The sequence below is a fragment of the Trematomus bernacchii genome, unplaced genomic scaffold (genome assembly GCF_902827165.1).
Source record: "Trematomus bernacchii unplaced genomic scaffold, fTreBer1.1, whole genome shotgun sequence".
Taxonomy (NCBI): domain Eukaryota; kingdom Metazoa; phylum Chordata; class Actinopteri; order Perciformes; family Nototheniidae; genus Trematomus; species Trematomus bernacchii.
Genome location: NW_022987739.1, coordinates 31,320,730 through 31,340,267, shown reverse-complemented (window position 1 = coordinate 31,340,267; position 19,538 = coordinate 31,320,730). Strand labels below are relative to the sequence as shown.

At 42.1% G+C, this 19,538-nt stretch overlaps 1 protein-coding gene across 1 annotated transcript in view; it reads right to left on the bottom strand.

Moving 5' to 3' along the window:
- Positions 1 to 804: 804 nt before the first annotated feature.
- Positions 805 to 19,538, bottom strand: part of vwa8 (von Willebrand factor A domain containing 8) — a gene marked incomplete in the record, with an annotated part of 121,664 nt that continues 102,930 nt past the window's right edge. The window contains 9 exon segments of the mRNA XM_034147112.1: positions 805 to 1,578; positions 3,691 to 3,929; positions 5,543 to 5,641; positions 7,542 to 7,700; positions 7,976 to 8,101; positions 10,978 to 11,086; positions 11,821 to 11,903; positions 13,181 to 13,254; positions 18,915 to 19,023. Coding sequence (XP_034003003.1) covers positions 1,470 to 1,578; positions 3,691 to 3,929; positions 5,543 to 5,641; positions 7,542 to 7,700; positions 7,976 to 8,101; positions 10,978 to 11,086; positions 11,821 to 11,903; positions 13,181 to 13,254; positions 18,915 to 19,023 — 1,107 coding nt within the window.

The following is a 19,538-nucleotide window of genomic DNA, read 5'->3' as shown; positions in this document are numbered from 1 at the left end:
AAGTTCTTTTTAAGGACTTTATAAGGACTTTAGAGACCCAATTCCCTTAAGTGCAACATATTTCCTGTTGGCTTAATGACAACAAATGATGACGCAACTTTGTGAGCCTCACATGCAGACAGATAGACTATTTACTAACGTCAAATATGAAATATATCAAAATAACTTGCCTAAACTAAATATATAAAGTAATGCACTTTCAATGACCCATTTCTATTATGAGTATCAATCAGGCAATAGCACACACATGGAGAATCAACGGAGCAATGTTAACATGATTTATTAAAAGTGTATACATTGCATTATGTATAAGTTATACAAATGTACAATTAAATAAGGCTAAAATAATTCAAAATCTAGATAATCACTTTAAATGCATACAGTACGTTCTCAATCATGAAGAACTGCAAACATGACTTAGGAATAATATCTACAGTCATGTTTTTACTTTAGTTCCTTCCAACAAACAGAGCAGAGGGTCAAAGTGTGAAAACTCAGAGAGGATCAATGCAGGCTGTTGTATTGATCACATTGATCAGACACGGAGTATTTCAACCGGAGGGGAATCTGACACAGTATTGGATGCACGAGGCTGTGAGGAACCACTGACATGAATGACTGCACAGCATGAAGTCAGAGAGCAGAAATACAATAAAACACAGGTCTGTGGGAAGTTTATCTCTCAACACACACAACTCAACACGGGGGTGACGTGAAGTCATTTGACCGTCCTGTAGTTCCTTTATAGCCCAACATTAGCCACCTTTAGCTTAGCGGTGGTGACGTGAAGTCATGTGACCGTGCTGTAGTTCCTTTATAGCCTAACGTTAGCTTTTTAATCTAGTGGTGTTAATATATGGAGAGTATCCTGCTGAACAAAACATGTAGGTGTCATAGACGTTATATACATTTCTGCGATTATGATGTAATGCTAACTTTCGATTCAGCATACATCATTTTGTTATCCGGCAGCCAGGAAGGAAAAGGGCTTGAGCATGTTGACATAGATGTTGAGGGGGAACACACACCTACACACACACACACACAGCGGCTGCCTTTAAAGAGCCTGTGCAGTCAGGTGGGAAATTCCCGACTCACAATCCCAGCATTCCAGAGGAGCCGAGTTATTACCGCTCGTCACGTCCAATTGTCGGTCAGGTGTTGGTGTTAACAGGTTATGGCGAGCGTTTGATCCCCACATGGGGTCTGAGCCAGGCTCCAGGCAGTCATTATGTCACTGTAGCTACCCTGCTAAACATTATACTCTGTCACGCTAACACTTAGATTCTGCTGATGGCCATCTGTAAGATAATAAAAAATGTACTTAAAAGGCGAGTCTTCAGCTCTGATACAGCTCAGATCAAATGAAATGATCTGATACAGAAAGTGGTTTTAAGTCTGACAGGTTTCTCCGTGCTTGCAGATATGATTTTGAGTTTCTTTTTATTGCGTGAGATAAGAAGTCAGTCTCAGGCACTGGACAGCATCGTAGACGTGAAGATCTGCTGCAGGATTTGGGGGATCTGTTTGGTGTCCATGGCAACGAAGGATCTGCCCGCTGGAAGGGTCTTCTGGAGTCTGAATGGAAACGGAAAAAAAGCAAAAAGATGGGAGGTTAGAAACAGAGACTGGCTACAGAATCGTTTCAAAAGACAAAAAACGGACAAGAGCTTGTTTGTTGGGTGGATCGGTGCTAGATAGCATGGGCGACACAGCCATTATATGAGGGTGGGACAAGTCCCCCCCACTTTTAAAATGATTAGTTTAGACCCCCCCACTTTTACTATGCGGAAAGTCCGTGCATCGGTCTATCCACTCGCCGCTCTCTGTAGAGCGCTGTGTCAGTGCTTCATTATCAAATCCATTCCACTTGCTTATTGAGAGAATGCCCAAATCAATGAAACTCCGTCCCATGTTTTCACTGCTACTTTGTACCAAGGCAGATTCTCAGAGCCGTGCACATGAGACGTGCACATGCTGCGTTTTTTGTATAGCTGTGTCTTTAGTTGTAAAATGATGCGCGCCACAGTTTCCCCGTTGCGAGGCTCCGGCGCTAACAGTTCACGAGCGTGCTAGGCGCTGTTATGAAAGAGGTGGAGGGAGAGTCCTCTCCTGTCAGACTGAGAGGCTGATAACTGCAGCTCACTGAGGTAAAGGACTCTCTGAGGGTTTAGATAGTTCACTTTAGTCTAAGTAGTGGGTCTCAAACGGTTTGGTAATCATTTATGTAAATAAGTATTTAACTGTCTTTCGTTACTGTTCTGATTGAGTATTTCCTCCTGTTTCTATCTTTAAAGGTCAGAGGCCTCTCTTTTACTCCTCTTCCTCTCCTGATCTGACTCCACTGACGACACAGAGTCATGAGTTGTTTCTGAACAGGTCACTTTCCTCCTGAAGGTGTTTGAATCTCGTGACTCTACCCACGTAGTCAGCAGCTCCGGTTCAAGCTCCGTGCTAGAGCTTTTCAGGTTCAGAACCGGTTCTTCTGTTTAGCTCCGGCTCTTTTCACACCGCCCAGAGTCCGACTGGTGCTGCGTCATTGCGTCATCGTTTGCGTCATGACGTAACCGTTTGCGTGCCTGCTTCATAAAGCCAAACCGCGCAGAAACCCCTCACAGCTCACACCGACAACAACAACAATGGCCGATTGTGTTGAAGCGCTACTCGTTTTGCTACCCTCTGTACCTCTTCGGGAGACCAGATTCCCAGTAGGGAGCTGGTCTCTTCAGTGGACCACTGCTGCTTGTTAAGTTTCTCCATCGTTGTGTACAAACTGGATAAAACGCGGGCTTTTTGTTGTTGTTCAGGAGTCGATTTTTTTTCGATATCAAATCAGACTGCTCAATTAACCTTATCAAATTAACAGTGCCATTTTTTTTCGAGACCAGTATGGCAGTACGTTTATTAAAAAGTAAATTAAACACATGTACGACTTGTATTTTAGATAGTTTTGTGTTTTCAAGATACAATTATTTTACGCAGACAAGAAGGCAATGATTTAGTGGAAGAAGTGAAACATGTTGGGCCGTTATGAGCGCAGCATCCAGGTCATTATAGCTAGTTTAGCCATATACGAAATTGGATGCACTCGAAACAGAAAATGTAGTACAGATATACTCGGAATGAGAAACAGCATTAGTCCAGTCTTCTTGGCCTCTTTTCATTTAATACTTATTCTCCCTTTCCTTTTGTTTTTATTCCACTTCCTGTCATCATTATCCGTATTCGCCGTATTTTGTTTTTTAACCCGATCACTGATCATTTCCTTCTGTGCTTATTTGAAGCCTTAATTTTGCCGCTGCCTATTATTTATTTAAATTAAATAGCCATTCATATCTTACACTGCATTGTTATGTTCATTATTGTCTTTTATAAAAATGTTTTAATTTGTATTCTCTTGGCTATTTTATCTATTAATGCTTTTCTTTGTTTTTTGACACATGCTATTACAGTAAACTTGCCTTTAACTTATTTTCACCCTCTACCTAAGTCCACCAACCCTGTCTCCCCCTCCTCACCTTTCTTCTTCACCTCTTTCCCCCTCTCCTCTCTCCTCTCTTCCTATTGCTGTAATCATTATCTTATTTGGCTTTTTACCCTATCACTAATTCTTCACACTTCCTCATTAGCCTTCCTAATTTTCACCCTCTACTTTACCCACAACCTCATCTCCTCTTTCCCCCTCCTCACCTTTCGGCCTGATCTCCGAGGGATCCGATGAAGATGGCGAAGGCGTTGACCTGGGGGTCGGAGGTCAGGACTTGAGCGAATCTTTCGGGCCGGATGCCGTATCGCTCCAGGTTAGCGTCGCTGAGCACGACCACAAAGTGCTCGTCTGCCTCCTCCTTCACTAACTCCTTGATGCTGGAGTCTGTGCCCTCCAGAGTGAAGTCTCCACTCATGCAGAACTGAGAGTGAGCGTGCATCGTCTGCAGAGAGAGAAAGAGAAGGATGTAGAAACCATTTAGGCATCACAGGTGGAGACGTTTGGCTATAAGATGGAGTACCAGAGGCTTCAAACTACTGTGAGGAATGTACTTAGAGGGTTATTCAACAAATATAGATATAATTTAATTTATATAACTATCAGAATGGCTATAAATCAGAGAAAAATTAAAACTTATGCATAAAAAACCCAATGTTCTAAGGCTATCTTGTGGTTAATAAGGGAAAAAGCAGAAAACAGATACTCATGGGCTGATTTGAAAATGTATATTTGAGGGTCAGTTCAATAAAGTTACCAAAAAAATTCAAAAGATTTGAAAGATCTACATAGCAGAGGAAACAACAACAACAACAACAACAACAACAACAACAAACTGTGGAAATGTTCCAGTTAACTAGGGAAAAAAGGAAATACCGTAAATGCATCAATACCAAACCCTGTCTTCAGGGTGTGTGTGAGAGAACAACAGAGGCCTGTACTACGAAGCTGGTTCAACCTAACCTGGATATGTTTGAGTTAGCCGGTTGGCCCAATCCAAAACATACGCGCTCTGGCTAAGCTGTACTACGACGCTGGTTATCAAGTGGATCGCTCAAGCCAGCCGTGTCCTATCTAGTTAGGTGCGCGTTCACATGAAAGGGGTGGTATTTGGAGCATTCGACCAATCTCAAACACGGACAAGCGTACTGACAGCGCAGCGTCATACTTCCTGAATGAAAAGTGAACTTTAATATTAGTCATATATGAAGAAGTTAAACTTTAAACATCCATGACTTAAACACTTTATCCAGGATAAAAGCCACATAGCTGCACCTGCAAGGTGAATACAGCTGGTAAAAGAAAAAGTGTTTGAATGCGTACATTAACAGGTTTATGAAATCACTGCCCCGTCTAAGACACGATCTGACTTTAATTACATTTGACTCGAGTGTTTCGTCAACTTAATGTGTTGCTTAAAATAATACTTCTGCATACAGTATGTGACACTGTGAGTGTTGCACGGCCAGATACGGCTCAGCTGACTCAGATAAGGAAATATATGATACATTATGATGTGATATGATATGAATGATAATGGGACACATCTACGTCTGCACTCACAGTGCCGCGGACTGTACTTAATGTTACTCTGATCCGGTTACTTATGTCGTGGCAGATATTTAAGTAAGCTTTCTTAACGCTAATGTTATAATAGTCAGATTGCTCTGAAGATGGGAGGGGATATTCTATTCATTTTCACGTTCACACAGTCAGTTGATTTTTGCCGGCCGTCTTTCCTGCAACGGCAGTTTTTCTGTATTTCCTCTATCCTGTAATATGAATTGATCGCTTTAAACTCCGCACACGGAGCTCTGATTGGTCAGCAGGCGGTGCTTTCACTGAGTTGATTTCTTAGCCTGCCACCTAACCTGCTCCGGAGCAGGTTTGCCGCTCAGCATAAGTTACCATGGAGATCTAGCCCGCTAAAAAGAGAACCAGCGTCGTAGGACCGGAAAGCCCGAGATTTCCCTGAAGTTAGCCGGCTAAGAGAAAATCCAGCTTCGTAGTACAGGCCTCTGGTGTACAGTCACAAAGCAGACTGATATGAATCTGTACCTTGAGGACTTTGAGTCTCTCTTTGTTGTTTTTGGGGACTTTATCCGCTCTGACCAGCTCGATGTCGTACCCGTCGCCTGAGTGCCCCACGATATCGTACTGCGTGGAAAAGAAAACACTTGAATTAAGAGAAAAATCTGCCAACACAAAGTTAATATCACTGGTGGAAATCAACGTGCATTTTCACAAGTACTGTACTTAAGAAGTACACTTTAGAGGACCTGCGTAGAGTAAAAAGTACTTTAAGTAAGAGACACATCAACAAACACAGCACTAAGTTAACATCAGTGGTGGAAATCAACATGCATTTTCTCAAGTACTGTACTTAAGAACACTTTAAAGGACCTGTGTAGCGTGAAAAACACTTAAAGTAAGAGACACATCTGCAAACACAGCACTAAGTTAACATCAGTGGTGGAAAATAGTGCATTTTTTTTAGTACTGTACATTTTAGAGGACATGCGTAGAGTGAAAAACACTTTAAGTAAGAGACACATCAATAAAGACAGTACAAAGGTTACATGTATCGTAACACATGAACATAAGTGGCAACAACAACAACATTTAATTGTTGCACAACTTTGTGTAACCCCCTCTTATATCGACACCAGGAATAGCATGTGTAGAGAAGTGTAAAGCTGAAGGTGTGCAGAAACGTCACGTCGTAACACACTACGCACACACACACACACTGCACACACTGCACACACTACACACGCTACACACGCTACACACGCTACACACACACGCTACACACACTACACACACACTCTGCACACACTACACACACACTGCACACACTACACACACTACACACGCTACACACGCTACACACACACGCTACACACACTACACACACACTCTGCACACACTACACACACACTGCAGCAGGGTGAATGTGTTGAGAGCAGACATGCCTCCTGCAGACCTTCAGGGCTATTTCTAATAAGGAAAGATTTACTGTGGTGTGCGTCTGTGTGTCTCATCCAATCATATCTCTGTTGCCGGGTAAGAACGTGTTGTTTCAAAATGTCAGATTCAGCCTTTTGGACGATATATAGGTATATATTTGTGTATGTAAGGTTTTTGATATGCTTCAGGGACCAAAACACAACAGAAAAATAATTTACTTATATACATAATTACTCAAATTTAAGTTTTAGGGAAGTTTTTCTGAAAATAATCTTTCTTCATGCAATCTATCGATTCATATCGCTGTTGCGGGATAAGAAGAGTTGTTTTAAAATGTCAGATTTAGCCTTTCGGATGATATATACATATATATTTTTGTATATGGTTTTTCTATGCATCAGGGACCAAAACACAACAGAAAATGATGGTAAGAAGTGTGATTTTCAAGAATAAAGTTCAAATCTTTTTGGACTAATTGTATTTTCACAGATAGATTTTTTGACATTTCATGGACCAGAAATCCCTTAAATATTGATATATGTGAAATATAAAAAATAATAAGTAACAGTAACGGCTGTAATAAAACTATAAATTGACAAGTACAACACACACACACACACACACACACACACACACACACACACACACACACACACACACACACAGCAACACACACACACACACACACACACACACACACACACACACACCACACACACACACACACACACACACACACACACACACACACACACACACACACCACACACACACACACACACACACACACACACACACACACACACACACACACACACACACACACACACACACACACACACACAGACACACACACACACACACACACACACACACACACACACACACACACACACACACACACACACACACACACACACACACACACACACACACACACACACACACACACACACACACACACACACACACACACACACACACACACACACACACACACACACACACACACACACACACACACACACACACACACACACACACACACACGTTGTTTCTGTCATGGTGTTAGTAGTGATGGCCTCACCTTGAACTTGTGCTCGTAGTTCTCCAGCCCCTCCATCACCATGCACACGGCCTCCATGGAGCGCTCCAGCCGTCTGTCCACTCCGTTGAAGCGGTACATGCTGCCGGAAACATCCGCTAACACCCGCAGACGCTTGGGCTTCTGCTGGGGACTGCCCAGCTGCACACACACACACATAATTATTATATTTCTATTAAAACAATATTCACACTTCAAGAATGATCATTTACTGCCTAAAACTGTTACCAGGAATTCATAAAATACTGTTAAATATGTATTTATTTTAGCTTCTGCCTTTGTATGTTTTTTGCATCAGATATTTTTTATGTATTTATAATGCTTATAATATCTGTGAATATTGAAAAATAAAAAAAAGATGATAGACAGAAATAACAAACACAAAGAACACCATCTGTATTAACACACACACACACCTCTGGGTCCAGCTCTCCTCTGCGTTTGTAGATAGCTTTCTCTCCGGTCAGTCCATCGATGATTTTAGCGTCGTCCAGTTCTCCCAGAGCCTGGTTCTTCAGCCACTGACGCTCCTTCCCTTTGGCCTGAAAACACACACATCACTCCTCAGGTATGATAGAAAATAAGATGACTTGGTATAATCTCCATTATCCTCACAGAGGGAAAGAAGCCCGGGGCTCAAAGGACCAAAACAAACAATGAGCAACGTCCGTGTTCAAAGCCAACGGTGGCGTGGCTGCAAACACCTGGATGGAAAACACAAACCTACAAACACCCCCACACACACACACCCCCACACACACACACAAACACCCCCACACACACACCCCCACACACCCCCACACACCCCCCACACACACACACACACACACACACACACACACACACACACACACACACACACACACACACACACACACACACACACACACACACACACACACACACACACACACACACACACACACACACACCACACACACACACACACACACACACACACACACACACACACCACACACACACACACACACACACACACACACACACACACACACACACACACACACACACACACACACACACACACACACACACACACACACACACACACACACACACACACACACACACACACACACACACACACACACACACACACACACACACACACACACACACACACGATGCATCAACCCCATTTCCCTTCAGAAGCTCAAACAAAGGGAGGAAAATCTAACCTTAATAATGACATGGTCAACTCATTGTTATCTACCAATTTTATGACGTCTCAACTTTTTATGTTCTGTCGGCCAGGTTCACTAGATTGTATTCCTTAACCTGTTAAGCCCTGAGCCTGTTTTTCAGGTCTCAGGCTCGAAAATGACATTCCCAGAACAAATGACCATATCTTCCCTTCTAAAAGGGTTAAATTAATAATCTTTTTTCTCAAAGTAATGATAAACCTGTGAGTTGGATGTAGAAAAGTCAGAATCAATATAGATGTTTTTTATTTTAAAGAAAATTCAGATTTTACATAGTAAAAAACTGTAAATTATAGTGTCCGTCCAAAAATTATTTTTTTTACTTATAGTGAAAACTACCCTTGGATGATGGGTTAGTAGACTAAAAGCTTTAGGAATCCAAAGTACAACATATAATAAGTACCCTGTATCAAGATTGATGCAAAACAAGTGACATTTTACCTTTTTAGAGAGGTTTAGCCAAAAACACCCCACCTCTGAGGTGATTTGGGTGGAAATGTTTTTTTTCTCCATATCTCTGGCCCCCCTTGCTCGATGTTGATGGTTGACACCTCTTTCTGACCGTTAGAGCCAATAGAATCGAAGGGGGAGTCCCCCACACACACTCATTGTGAAACAAAAAGGTGGGGGCTTTGCGCATGTAATTTTGCATTAGAGTGAAGCTACACTCTAGCTCTGACATCTAGAAACGGAATAGCATGGATTATCCGTCTCATTGCTCATGGATTATCAGAAATCATTTCAAAGGGACACAGACACATTGGATTAACCTATGGATTAACTTCAGCAGCGTTTTTATCGTTTTAATGCCATTGAAGACCACTTTGGAGAGACTACAGAGCCAAGGTAACCTTGTTAGCATTTTTAGCTACCTAGCGTCAAATGTTTTGATGTCTGTTTTTGCTTATAACGTCGCCATTTCGTATAATTCAGTGATACTGAGGGTACCCATCGATTCTGTGTCACCTCACGATGTGAAACGATGTCATGGATGTGGAGAAAAGATAAATAATAAGGTTTTGTGAGTGATTTTCGGTGCAGTAATCTGTTGGCATTTTTCGCTCGTTGCTAATTCAGAGGCTCAGTGTTAGCATTGTGGGTTTTCTTTTGAAAAATAAATAAAAATGATCAGTTAGATGAGTTTCTTCCCGTTACAGGGATATAAAACATTCATAGTTTATTAAATGAACATGCCCTCAGACACTGTTTCCTGCAAGATGTTGCGGAAGTGCCCCGGTACCGGGGTCTCTCGGGCTTCACAGGTTAATGTCGAGATGACCTAAAACTACCCCAGGAAGGAGGGGGCGCTGTCCCCAAGGAGCGTCCTGATTGGTTGAGAGAACAATAAGCAAGATCCCAGGAAGTGATTTTGTCTCCATTTTATTATTATGGTTTAGATTTTCCTGTCTTTGTTTGAGCTTCTTTGAGGAGATCTTGGTTGATGCATGCTGGGTGTGTTGGAATCATAAAGTTGAACAACTTTTTTTTTGTGTAAATTGAAAATATACTATAAAATTAAAGGTAGGGTAGGTAAGAATGGAGAAACCAGCTCAAGTGCGCTAGAATTTGAAAGTACACAACCGAAAAAAATCTGCGTCTTCCTTCAGACTTCCTTACAGAGCCCCTCCTCCAACACACACGAACGCGCACACGACCAATGAGGGCACGAGATAAGTTTGTGCACAGATGGAAGGCTGACAGGCAGGTAGGCCATCCAGTTATTTTAGCCGGGCCGGCTCAGATGATTGGTCGTGCTTTTTACAGCGCCACAGCTTCCACAGACTAAATATTTTTATGTATTTATTGTCAAAGCATTTAATGTATTCATTGCTATCGGGATGTTAAGAGCATTCCATGGAATATAACAACAAGTGTTTCTGAAGTGAATTACCTACCCCACCTTTAAGTGACTATACCATCATATTTTTAATATTGTCTTGCCCAAATAGCATGCTTAAAACAAGAGAACAATCCAAATGCTCACCCGTTAAAAAAATCTATATAATTTTGTACTGTTTACACAATGTTTGGTATTTCTTGACACCTTAGTATCATATATGGTGTAAACAGTTGTTTGTTTGACATGTTTATTTATCTCTCAGATGACAAAGACTTCGTAGAATCCACCCAAACATCTAGATATGAATGCTTTCTGTTTTGTCTGGTGTTTCTGTGCTACAGTGTGTGATGCTGACCTGCAGGCTGTCCAGCACGATGCGCAGAGATTGGACCTGCCTGCTGACGGCGCTGGAGAACCGCTCGTACATAGCAGCGTCGTACTCACTCATATTGATCTCCTTCAGCCTGAGGGAAACACACAGAGAGAGGAGAGGCACATGACTTCATTGGATATGTTTTAGACTAAACACACATTGCATTTAAAGCAGACAATATGTTGGATATGAGTTATCTGGACTCATCTGCTGAGGACTTCCCAATCACAGACAACATGATTAAACACGTGCTTGACATTGTTGTGTCTTTCTTAAATGTTATGAAAGTACATAGCGGGTCTGCTGTGTTAAGGAGGATGAACATTCAGACATTTCTCAATGGTAGCTTCGGCCTTTACAGAACTCTTTCATAGATAAAGGATCTGACGTAAGATTTAAAATACAAAACTTCCAAAACCAGGTCATAGTTGCTGCAGATTATATACATTTATTGCAAAACACTGCAGGTGTTACTGCAGGTTCTCACATTTTTTCCATGCTTTTCAGCAAAAACATCAGATTTGTTCATGATTTTCCAAATAAGGTCAGGTAGATAGATAAAAAAATACAGAAAAAGGGCTTTATGAGCTTAGGACACCTGTAGACAAACTAGAACAGACTGACCGATCGGTGTGTGTGTGTGTGTGTGTGTGTGTGTGTGTGTGTGTGTGTGTGTGTGTGTGTGTGTGTGTGTGTGTGTGTGTGTGTGGTGTGTGTGTGTGTGTGTGTGTGTGTGTGTGTGTGTGTGTGTGTGTGTGTGTGTGTGTGTGTGTGTGTGTGTGTGTGTGTTGTGTGTGTGTGTGTGTGGGTGTGTGTGTTATCTACCGTTCTCTGAAGGCTTTCTCTCCCATCTCGCGGGCTGCTTTGCGGACCTCCTCTGGGACGGCGTCTTTCTCCGCCTGGGACACCTGGTAGGAAACATCACAGATCAAATCCCAGCTGAGACACTTTCTGATCCGATGTCTGCTATAAAAGCATTTCATGAGTTAAATCTGAGCCCTGTCCTCTTTCCTGAAAGTTGTGATTTAAGCAGTTTACATCAGAATAAATACAATTGGGTTTCAGGGTGTGACGTTTAAGGTGGAGGGGAGAGAACTGACTATAGCTCGTATCCTTCAGGCATGATCGATCGTCGGAGACGTCATCAAAGAGGTGAGGTAGACCGTTCTCTGGGTCTCCTTATTAAGACAATGGCGAGCTGTCAGGGCCCTCTAGGCCCTCTCTGAGGGCCTAAGATATTCTACAATAATATTTAAACACATTAAAAAAATATATTTTTTGGAATATTTTCTTTTTAAATATTTCTTTTTGTTATATTTTTCATTAGTTTTACCAAAATAACTTGATTTAATTGTATTTAAAATAACATTTCCAAAGAAATAAATCCTTCGAATCTGCCTATTCAGTTTCTGTTGGAATGTGAAGGGTTAAATGAAAGAAGCTCGTCTCTGCGAAGTACTGTGAGCTGATTGGTGGTCCTGCTGTACATTCACAGAGGGCCCGCTATAGTAACTGAATGAGAGAGTAATGTCAAATGACAGTACAATTGGCCAATCATATCTTCCCTCTAAATGGGTGGGTTTTATTATCGCAGACTTTATGACAAGTTCCGCCCGCTGTGAAGCTTTTCTTGTTTCCATAGCAACAACAAATTCCTGTCAACAGCTTAAACTTGCCTTCAAAATAAAAGCATGTCCACAAAATAGGAAGCCAAGCCAAATTACACTTAAGACACAACTGCAACGAAAGTAACAAACACAATGCAATATCCTTTTTGATTTCAAAGAACACAAATTGGGTTATGTACAGGTGTTGTTTTGTGTGGTAGAGGGTCGCTGTCATTGATGCGTTTGGACCCCGGGCCGTTGTTTTGATATTCCGCTGAAGTATATGCTGTGACGTAATAACTCTTCTTTTCTTTTCGAGGGAAGTGGGGGGGGGGGGGGGGGGGGGTCAGAGGGCCTAAGTATAAAAGTCACGGCTCGCCACTGTATTAAGATGTATGGTGGTGGGAATAGCTTTAAATTCCAGCTGGTTCTTGACTTGACTGAAGTTGGGATCCCTCCAGAAGTTAACAGGGATTTAATTTATTAGTGGAGTCCCCCCAAGGCTCAGTTCTTGGTCCTCTATGTTATTATCTTTGGCTCACGGTATTGTTATATTTGTGAACTGATTGGCTTCTTACCTGGTGGACTTTGTGTCCTGCATCCAGCCGGTAGGGACCTCCTTTCCCCCCGAGCCCCGCCGTGTCTCTGCCACCTGCAAGGGAACGTTTTAGTGATGACGTCACTCCATAAAGAGGCATCAAGTTGATTTGTCAAATCTGCAGTTTTTTATCTCACTCAACAGTATTTGTAACCTTTTTCATAGTCACGTATTCCTGCATTTTTACTGGCAGCTTTATATCCCTTGCAATATCTTCATCTTGCACTTTCTTATCAAATCAAATCAAATCAGGTTTTATTTATAAAGCACATTTAAAAGCGATTTTTGGTCGAGCCAAAGTGCTGTACATGTAATAAAAACACATTACTACAAAACACAATAAACGACAATAAATTACAACAGATATATCTTAAAAAACAAAATAAGAATAAAACACACGGAAAAGTCAGGAGTCGTGCTCCGCTCTAACTAGAAAGCCAGAGAGAAGAAGTGTGTTTTTAGTTTTGATTTAAAAACCCCTAGGGTCTGGGCCGACCTCACATGGAGGGGCAGAGTGTTCCAGAGCCTAGGGCCAGCTGCTGCGAAGGCTCGGTGCCCTCTGGTTTTTAGCCTGGTCTTGGGCACTACCAGCAGCAGCTGGTCAGCAGACCTTAAGGCTCTGGCTGGGGTGTAGCGCTGGAGGAGTTCAGCTATATAGGCCGGAGCCAGCCCATTTAGTGCTTTGAAAACAAATAAAAGGATTTTAAAATCAATTCTGAACCGAACTGGAAGCCAGTGTAATGAGGCCAGAATAGGGGTGATGTGGTCGCGCTTTTTGTGACCAGTCAGCAAACGTGCAGCAGCGTTTTGGACTAGCTGTAAGCGTTTGATTGAGGCCTGGTCCATACCCACATACAGAGCGTTACAATAGTCCAGTCTCGAGGTTACAAAGGCGTTAATAACCCTTTCTAAGTCTTTAAAAGATAAATACGACTTGGTTTTGGCCAATAGTCTTATTTTAAAAAAGCAGGATTTTACTACGGTGCTGACCTGCTTGTCGAATTTAAAAGTGCTGGTGAAGGTCACTCCAAGGTTCATGACCGAGGGGAGGATGTTTTTTTTGATAGAGCCCAGAATATCAACCGGAGAGGCTGGAGGTTGCGGTCCAAAAAAGATGACCTCAGTCTTGCTCTCGTTGAGGTTGAGGAAGTTTTTGCTCAGCCAGGATTTTATCTCTGCTAAGCAGTCCATCAGCTGCTGTAGTGAGTGTGTGACATTTGCTTTGAGAGGCAGATAGATCTGTACATCGTCGGCGTAGCAGTGGAAGGGAATGTTATGTTTTGTGAGTATTGAACCTAGGGGCAGTATGTACAGTAGAAAAAGGATGGGGACCAGAATCGAGCCTTGGGGAACCCCACAGGTAAGAGGGGCTTTGGCAGAGGAGAAGGCACCTAGCTGCACTGAGAAGCTACGGTCTGTCAGGTAGGACCTGAACCATGCAAGGGCAGAGCCTGTGATGCCAGCGGACTGTTCAAGCCGTGACAGCAGGATGCTATGGTCCACAGTGTCAAAGGCAGCTGTCAGGTCTAACAGCACCAAGACAGCTGGGCTACCTGAGTCGGCGGCTAGGAGCAGATCATTAAAAACTCTTAAAAGAGCTGTTTCAGTGCTGTGCATGGGTTTGAAGCCAGACTGGAACTTTTCATGGATTCCATGCGTGGTTAAAAAAGACTGCAGCTGGGCGTAGACTACTCGCTCCAGGGCTTTTGATAAAAAAGGTAGCTGGGAGATGGGCCTAAAATTTGCGAGAATGGAGGGGTCGAGATTTTTCTTTTTAAGTAGTGGCTTAACCACGGCATGTTTGAAGGCAGCTGGGACATATCCTGAGGTAAGAGAGGTGTTTAAAAGTAATAAAATACTTGCTCCAACTGAATCAAAAACATCTCTGAGAAGGCGAGAGGGAATGCTGTCTGAGGTGCAGTTTGTCGGCCGCAGGTGCTTGACTACATCCGAGAGAGAAGAGAGGGATACAGGCTCAAAGTGGTCGAGGACAGCAGGGCACAGAAAAGGAGCAGGATCTGGGGTAGCACTAGTGTGGGCTAGCCTAAGAGCAGATACTTTTTCAATAAAAAATGTAAGAAACTTATCACAGAGAGTAGTCGATGGGACAATAGAAGAAACATCACAGGGATTAATGATCGAGTTGAGGACATTAAAAAGAACCTGAGGTTTATGGCTGTTTTTGGAGATGAACAGAGAAATGTGCTCTGTTTTGGCTGCTTTGACTGCCGTCTGGTAGTCAGAAAGGCAAGCACGAAGGATTTCTAGGGAGACATGGAGTTTATCCTTTTTCCATTTTCTCTCTGCACGCCTGCAAGCGCGTCTGAGATCACGAGTACAGTCATTGAGCCACGGCTCTGATAGAACTTTGATGCGTCTAAGCGTAAAAGGAGCAACAGAATCCAGTATTAGTGTGCATGTCGAATCAAACATGGAGATAAGCTCATCAGCATTAAAAGCACAGTTCACATCTAATTTACAGATCGGAGAAGCATTAAAAGCATCAGAGAACTGTGAGGCAGTCAAGGGGTTAATCGAACACAGACGACGCGCAGGGGCACGTGATTCGACTCCTGCGGAAGGGATGGAGGTTGTAAACAGAACCGGTAAATGGTCTGAGATACGCGTTGCTGCACATATTTCATCCACAGATACAGACAGTCCAAACGATAATACTAAGTCCAAAGTGTGTCCTTTTTCGTGTGTTGGGCCAGCCACGGACTGAACGAGACCAAAGGAATCAAGGAGATTTAAAAAGTCCCTAACCAGAGGTTTGGACTCGCAACACACATGGACATTGAAATCTCCGGAAATCAAAACACGATCATATTTCACCATGATCCCGGACAGAAAGTCAGAAAAGTCATTTATGAAATCCTTATTACACTTTGGCGGACGATACACGACTGCGCAGAGTATAGGCGAGGCCGGGTTCAGTTCAAAAAGCTGCAACTCAAAGCTGGCATAGCTAGTTACAGGGTGAAGCAATCGGCATTGGAGGTTTGCTCTAAACACTGATGCTATGCCCCCACCATGGCCAGTGGCACGGGGGGAGCTGAAGAATGTACAGTCAGGAGGAAGAAGTTCAGAGAACGGTGTATACTCGCCAGCGTGGACCCAGGTCTCCGTCAGGAACATAAAATCCAGTTCACGAGAGGTGAAGAAGTCGTTTAGCAGGAACGTTTTGTTTGCTATCGACCTAGCATTTAGCAAAGCCATGCAAAGTTTTCGCTCCGGGCTTGCCGAAGGTGTAGTGCGTCTCAGCTGACGAAGATGTGCGTGTTGAACGCCGCGCGGGCCGGGAGCAGTCAGTCGGGCAGGAGGAGCTGCCAGCGGGCCCCTCAGACTCCGGAGCTCCGGAAAAACGGGGCGAATCCACCGATCCCTCACTTGGCGTGCAGCGGGAGGGCCATGACATCCGAGGCGTGGATAATTCACAGAAGAAGCCGTCAGGTATGCCTTAAGATGGACCAATGCACCACCACGCTTTCCCCGTCGTCGAAAGCGCTTTCGGCGAGGCAGGACGCAGTGTGACCGCCGTAGGTAAGTGGGGATATCCGACAGTAGAGGTGGGGGGGGACGATTTATGGTTGCCAGATGTAGGTTTGGGCAGCAATATCAACTCCAGTGAGGGTCTGAGGTGGAGGAGAGCTTGGCGATCATAAACGAGCAGAGCAGAGACATTCTGACAAACATAAAACAAAAACAGGACAGCTAAAGGTAGAGAGCTGAGCGAGCGGCGAGCCGACACAGGCGCCATCTTGAATCACGTCACTTGAATCACACGTCACGATTGACCTCACGATTCCCTTATACATTTTATCTTTCATGTCTTAAGTATACTGTAACAATATAATAATGTCACATGTAAAAAGAAGGAGATCTGACCAAAGGTGATTCTTTGAGTTCTGAGATTAATCTAAGATTCTGACGAAAGACATCATTTAATCTTGAACCAATCACATTTGCTTAAAGCACTTTTTGTCTGCAACCGTGGCTGGACATCTAGCTTTTTCCCAACTATTTATTGAACTATTTAATTATTTTGTTTTAGATTATCATTGGATTCTTGTTTAACTGATAAAATGCCCTCAATTTCCTGGAGCTCAAGGTCATTACTTCAAGTTTAATATGACTAACAGTGAAAAACAGATAGATATTGACAAAACAAAAGGTATGCTAAACAAGTGAAACTATAAATCATAATCACAATTATTGTCTTTTCCAACTATTATGGACAAACACTAATCCAAACCTTTGATTCGAACGAAGGGAGACTGAGTGCCTTGCCCAGGGGCAATAAGCACTTCCTCTCTCTCATATCTACACTTCCTAACATGCCATCAATCATAGTGATGTGTGTGTGAAGTTTCTTCACAGATTTTAATCACCATATGGTGGATTTAAGGGATTCCTGCGTGATGCTGAGTCAGTAAGAGATGGCAGAAGTACACACATCCTTTACTCAAGTAGAAGTACAGATACTCATGTTTAAAAATACTCTGGTAAAAGTAGAAGTACAGACTAAACTTCTTTTACTCTTCTTTATTCTTTAGTAAAAGTAAAGAAGTATGGGCTTTGAAATGTACTTCAGTAAAAAGTACCCATAACTAGCAGCTGTTTTAAAGAGTACCTGACCTCCCTTTATATTAATAGAACAATAATGTCATTGTTAGCTAATGAATGTTTCCATGCTGAACAACGGCAACATGACAACGTTTTCATTGGTCCCTCTTCTTTAGAGAAGACCAGGAAATGATGGATACACGGATCGTGTTCAAATCAATAGGCACGCAATGACTCTAAATAATAATGATCACGCCACCAAACACACATTCAAACTAAAGGAACCAGCCTGTTTGGGAAATGTGAGAAGTAGAAAGTACAGGTATTTGAGTTCAACATGTAAGAAGTAGAAAGTACAGGTATTTGTGTTCAACATGTAAGAAGTAGAAAGTACAGGTATTTGTGTTCAAAATGTAAGAAGTAGAAAGTACAGGTATTTGTGTTCAACATGTAAGAAGTAGAAAGTACAGGTATTTGTGTTCAACATGTAAGAAGTAGAAAGTACAGGTATTTGTGTTCAACATGTAAGAAGTAGAAAGTACAGGTATTTGTGTTCAACATGTAAGAAGTAGAAAGTACAGGTATTTGGGTTCAACATGTAAGAAGTAGAAAGTACAGGTATTTGTGTTCAACATGTAAGAAGTAGAAAGTTCAGGTATTTGTGTTCAAAATGTAAGAAGTAGAAAGTACAGGTATTTGTGTTCAACATGTAAGAAGTAGAAAGTACAGGTATTTGTGTTCAACATGTAAGAAGTAGAAAGTACAGGTATTTGTGTTCAACATGTAAGAAGTAGAAAGTTCAGGTATTTGTGTTCAACATGTAAGAAGTAGAAAGTACAGGTATTTGTGTTCAACATGTAAGAAGTAGAAAGTACAGGTATTTGGGTTCAACATGTAAGAAGTAGAAAGTACAGGTATTTGTGTTCAACATGTAAGAAGTAGAAAGTACAGGTATTTGGGTTCAAAATGTGAGAAGTAGAAAGTACAGGTATTTGTGTTCAAAATGTAAGAAGTAAAAGTAAAAACTCGTCAGAAAAATAAGTAGTGGAGTAAAGTACTGATACCAGAAAAATGTACTTAAGTACAGTAACTAAGTATTTGTACTCCACTACTTCCCACCTCTGAGAGTCAGTCAGAGTCTCTGTTACCTGTGCCTCCCGCCCACTGGTTTCCTCCAACGTGAGGATCGTTGTTTGCGTCGATCTTTCCGTGTTTCGGGGCGCTGACATCCAGACCGCTGTCCCTCTGGATGGTGATCTGAGAGGAGAGGAACAAGAGAGGCGGTCAGTTTTCAAACATTAGTTTTAGTATTATTATTTAATTTATGTTATTTAATTGTATCTAATTGTATCTAATTGTATTTATTGTATTTAATTGTATCTAATTGTATCTAATTGTATTTATTTCACACACACACACACACACACACACACACACACACACCCTCTGAAAAACATACATTAAATGGGACAATTCATGCTAAATTAAAATAAATTAACATATTCTTTCTGGGCAATTCATCAGTCCAGATTGTTGTAGCCTATGACCTACATTTTTCATTGACATATCTACACTGTAGCTAATGTACAAATGACAATAAAGCCTTGAATCTTGTGGTGAAAGCTGCTAAATGTTGGAGATATCGGCCAGGGAGATGTCTACCTTTTATCTTATAAAATGGAATTGTGGTAGTAGAGCTCAAAGAAACATGCAATGGTTACTAATCTACAGATCTTGTTATAAGTAGTTTAAGATAAGAACGTTTTCCTTTA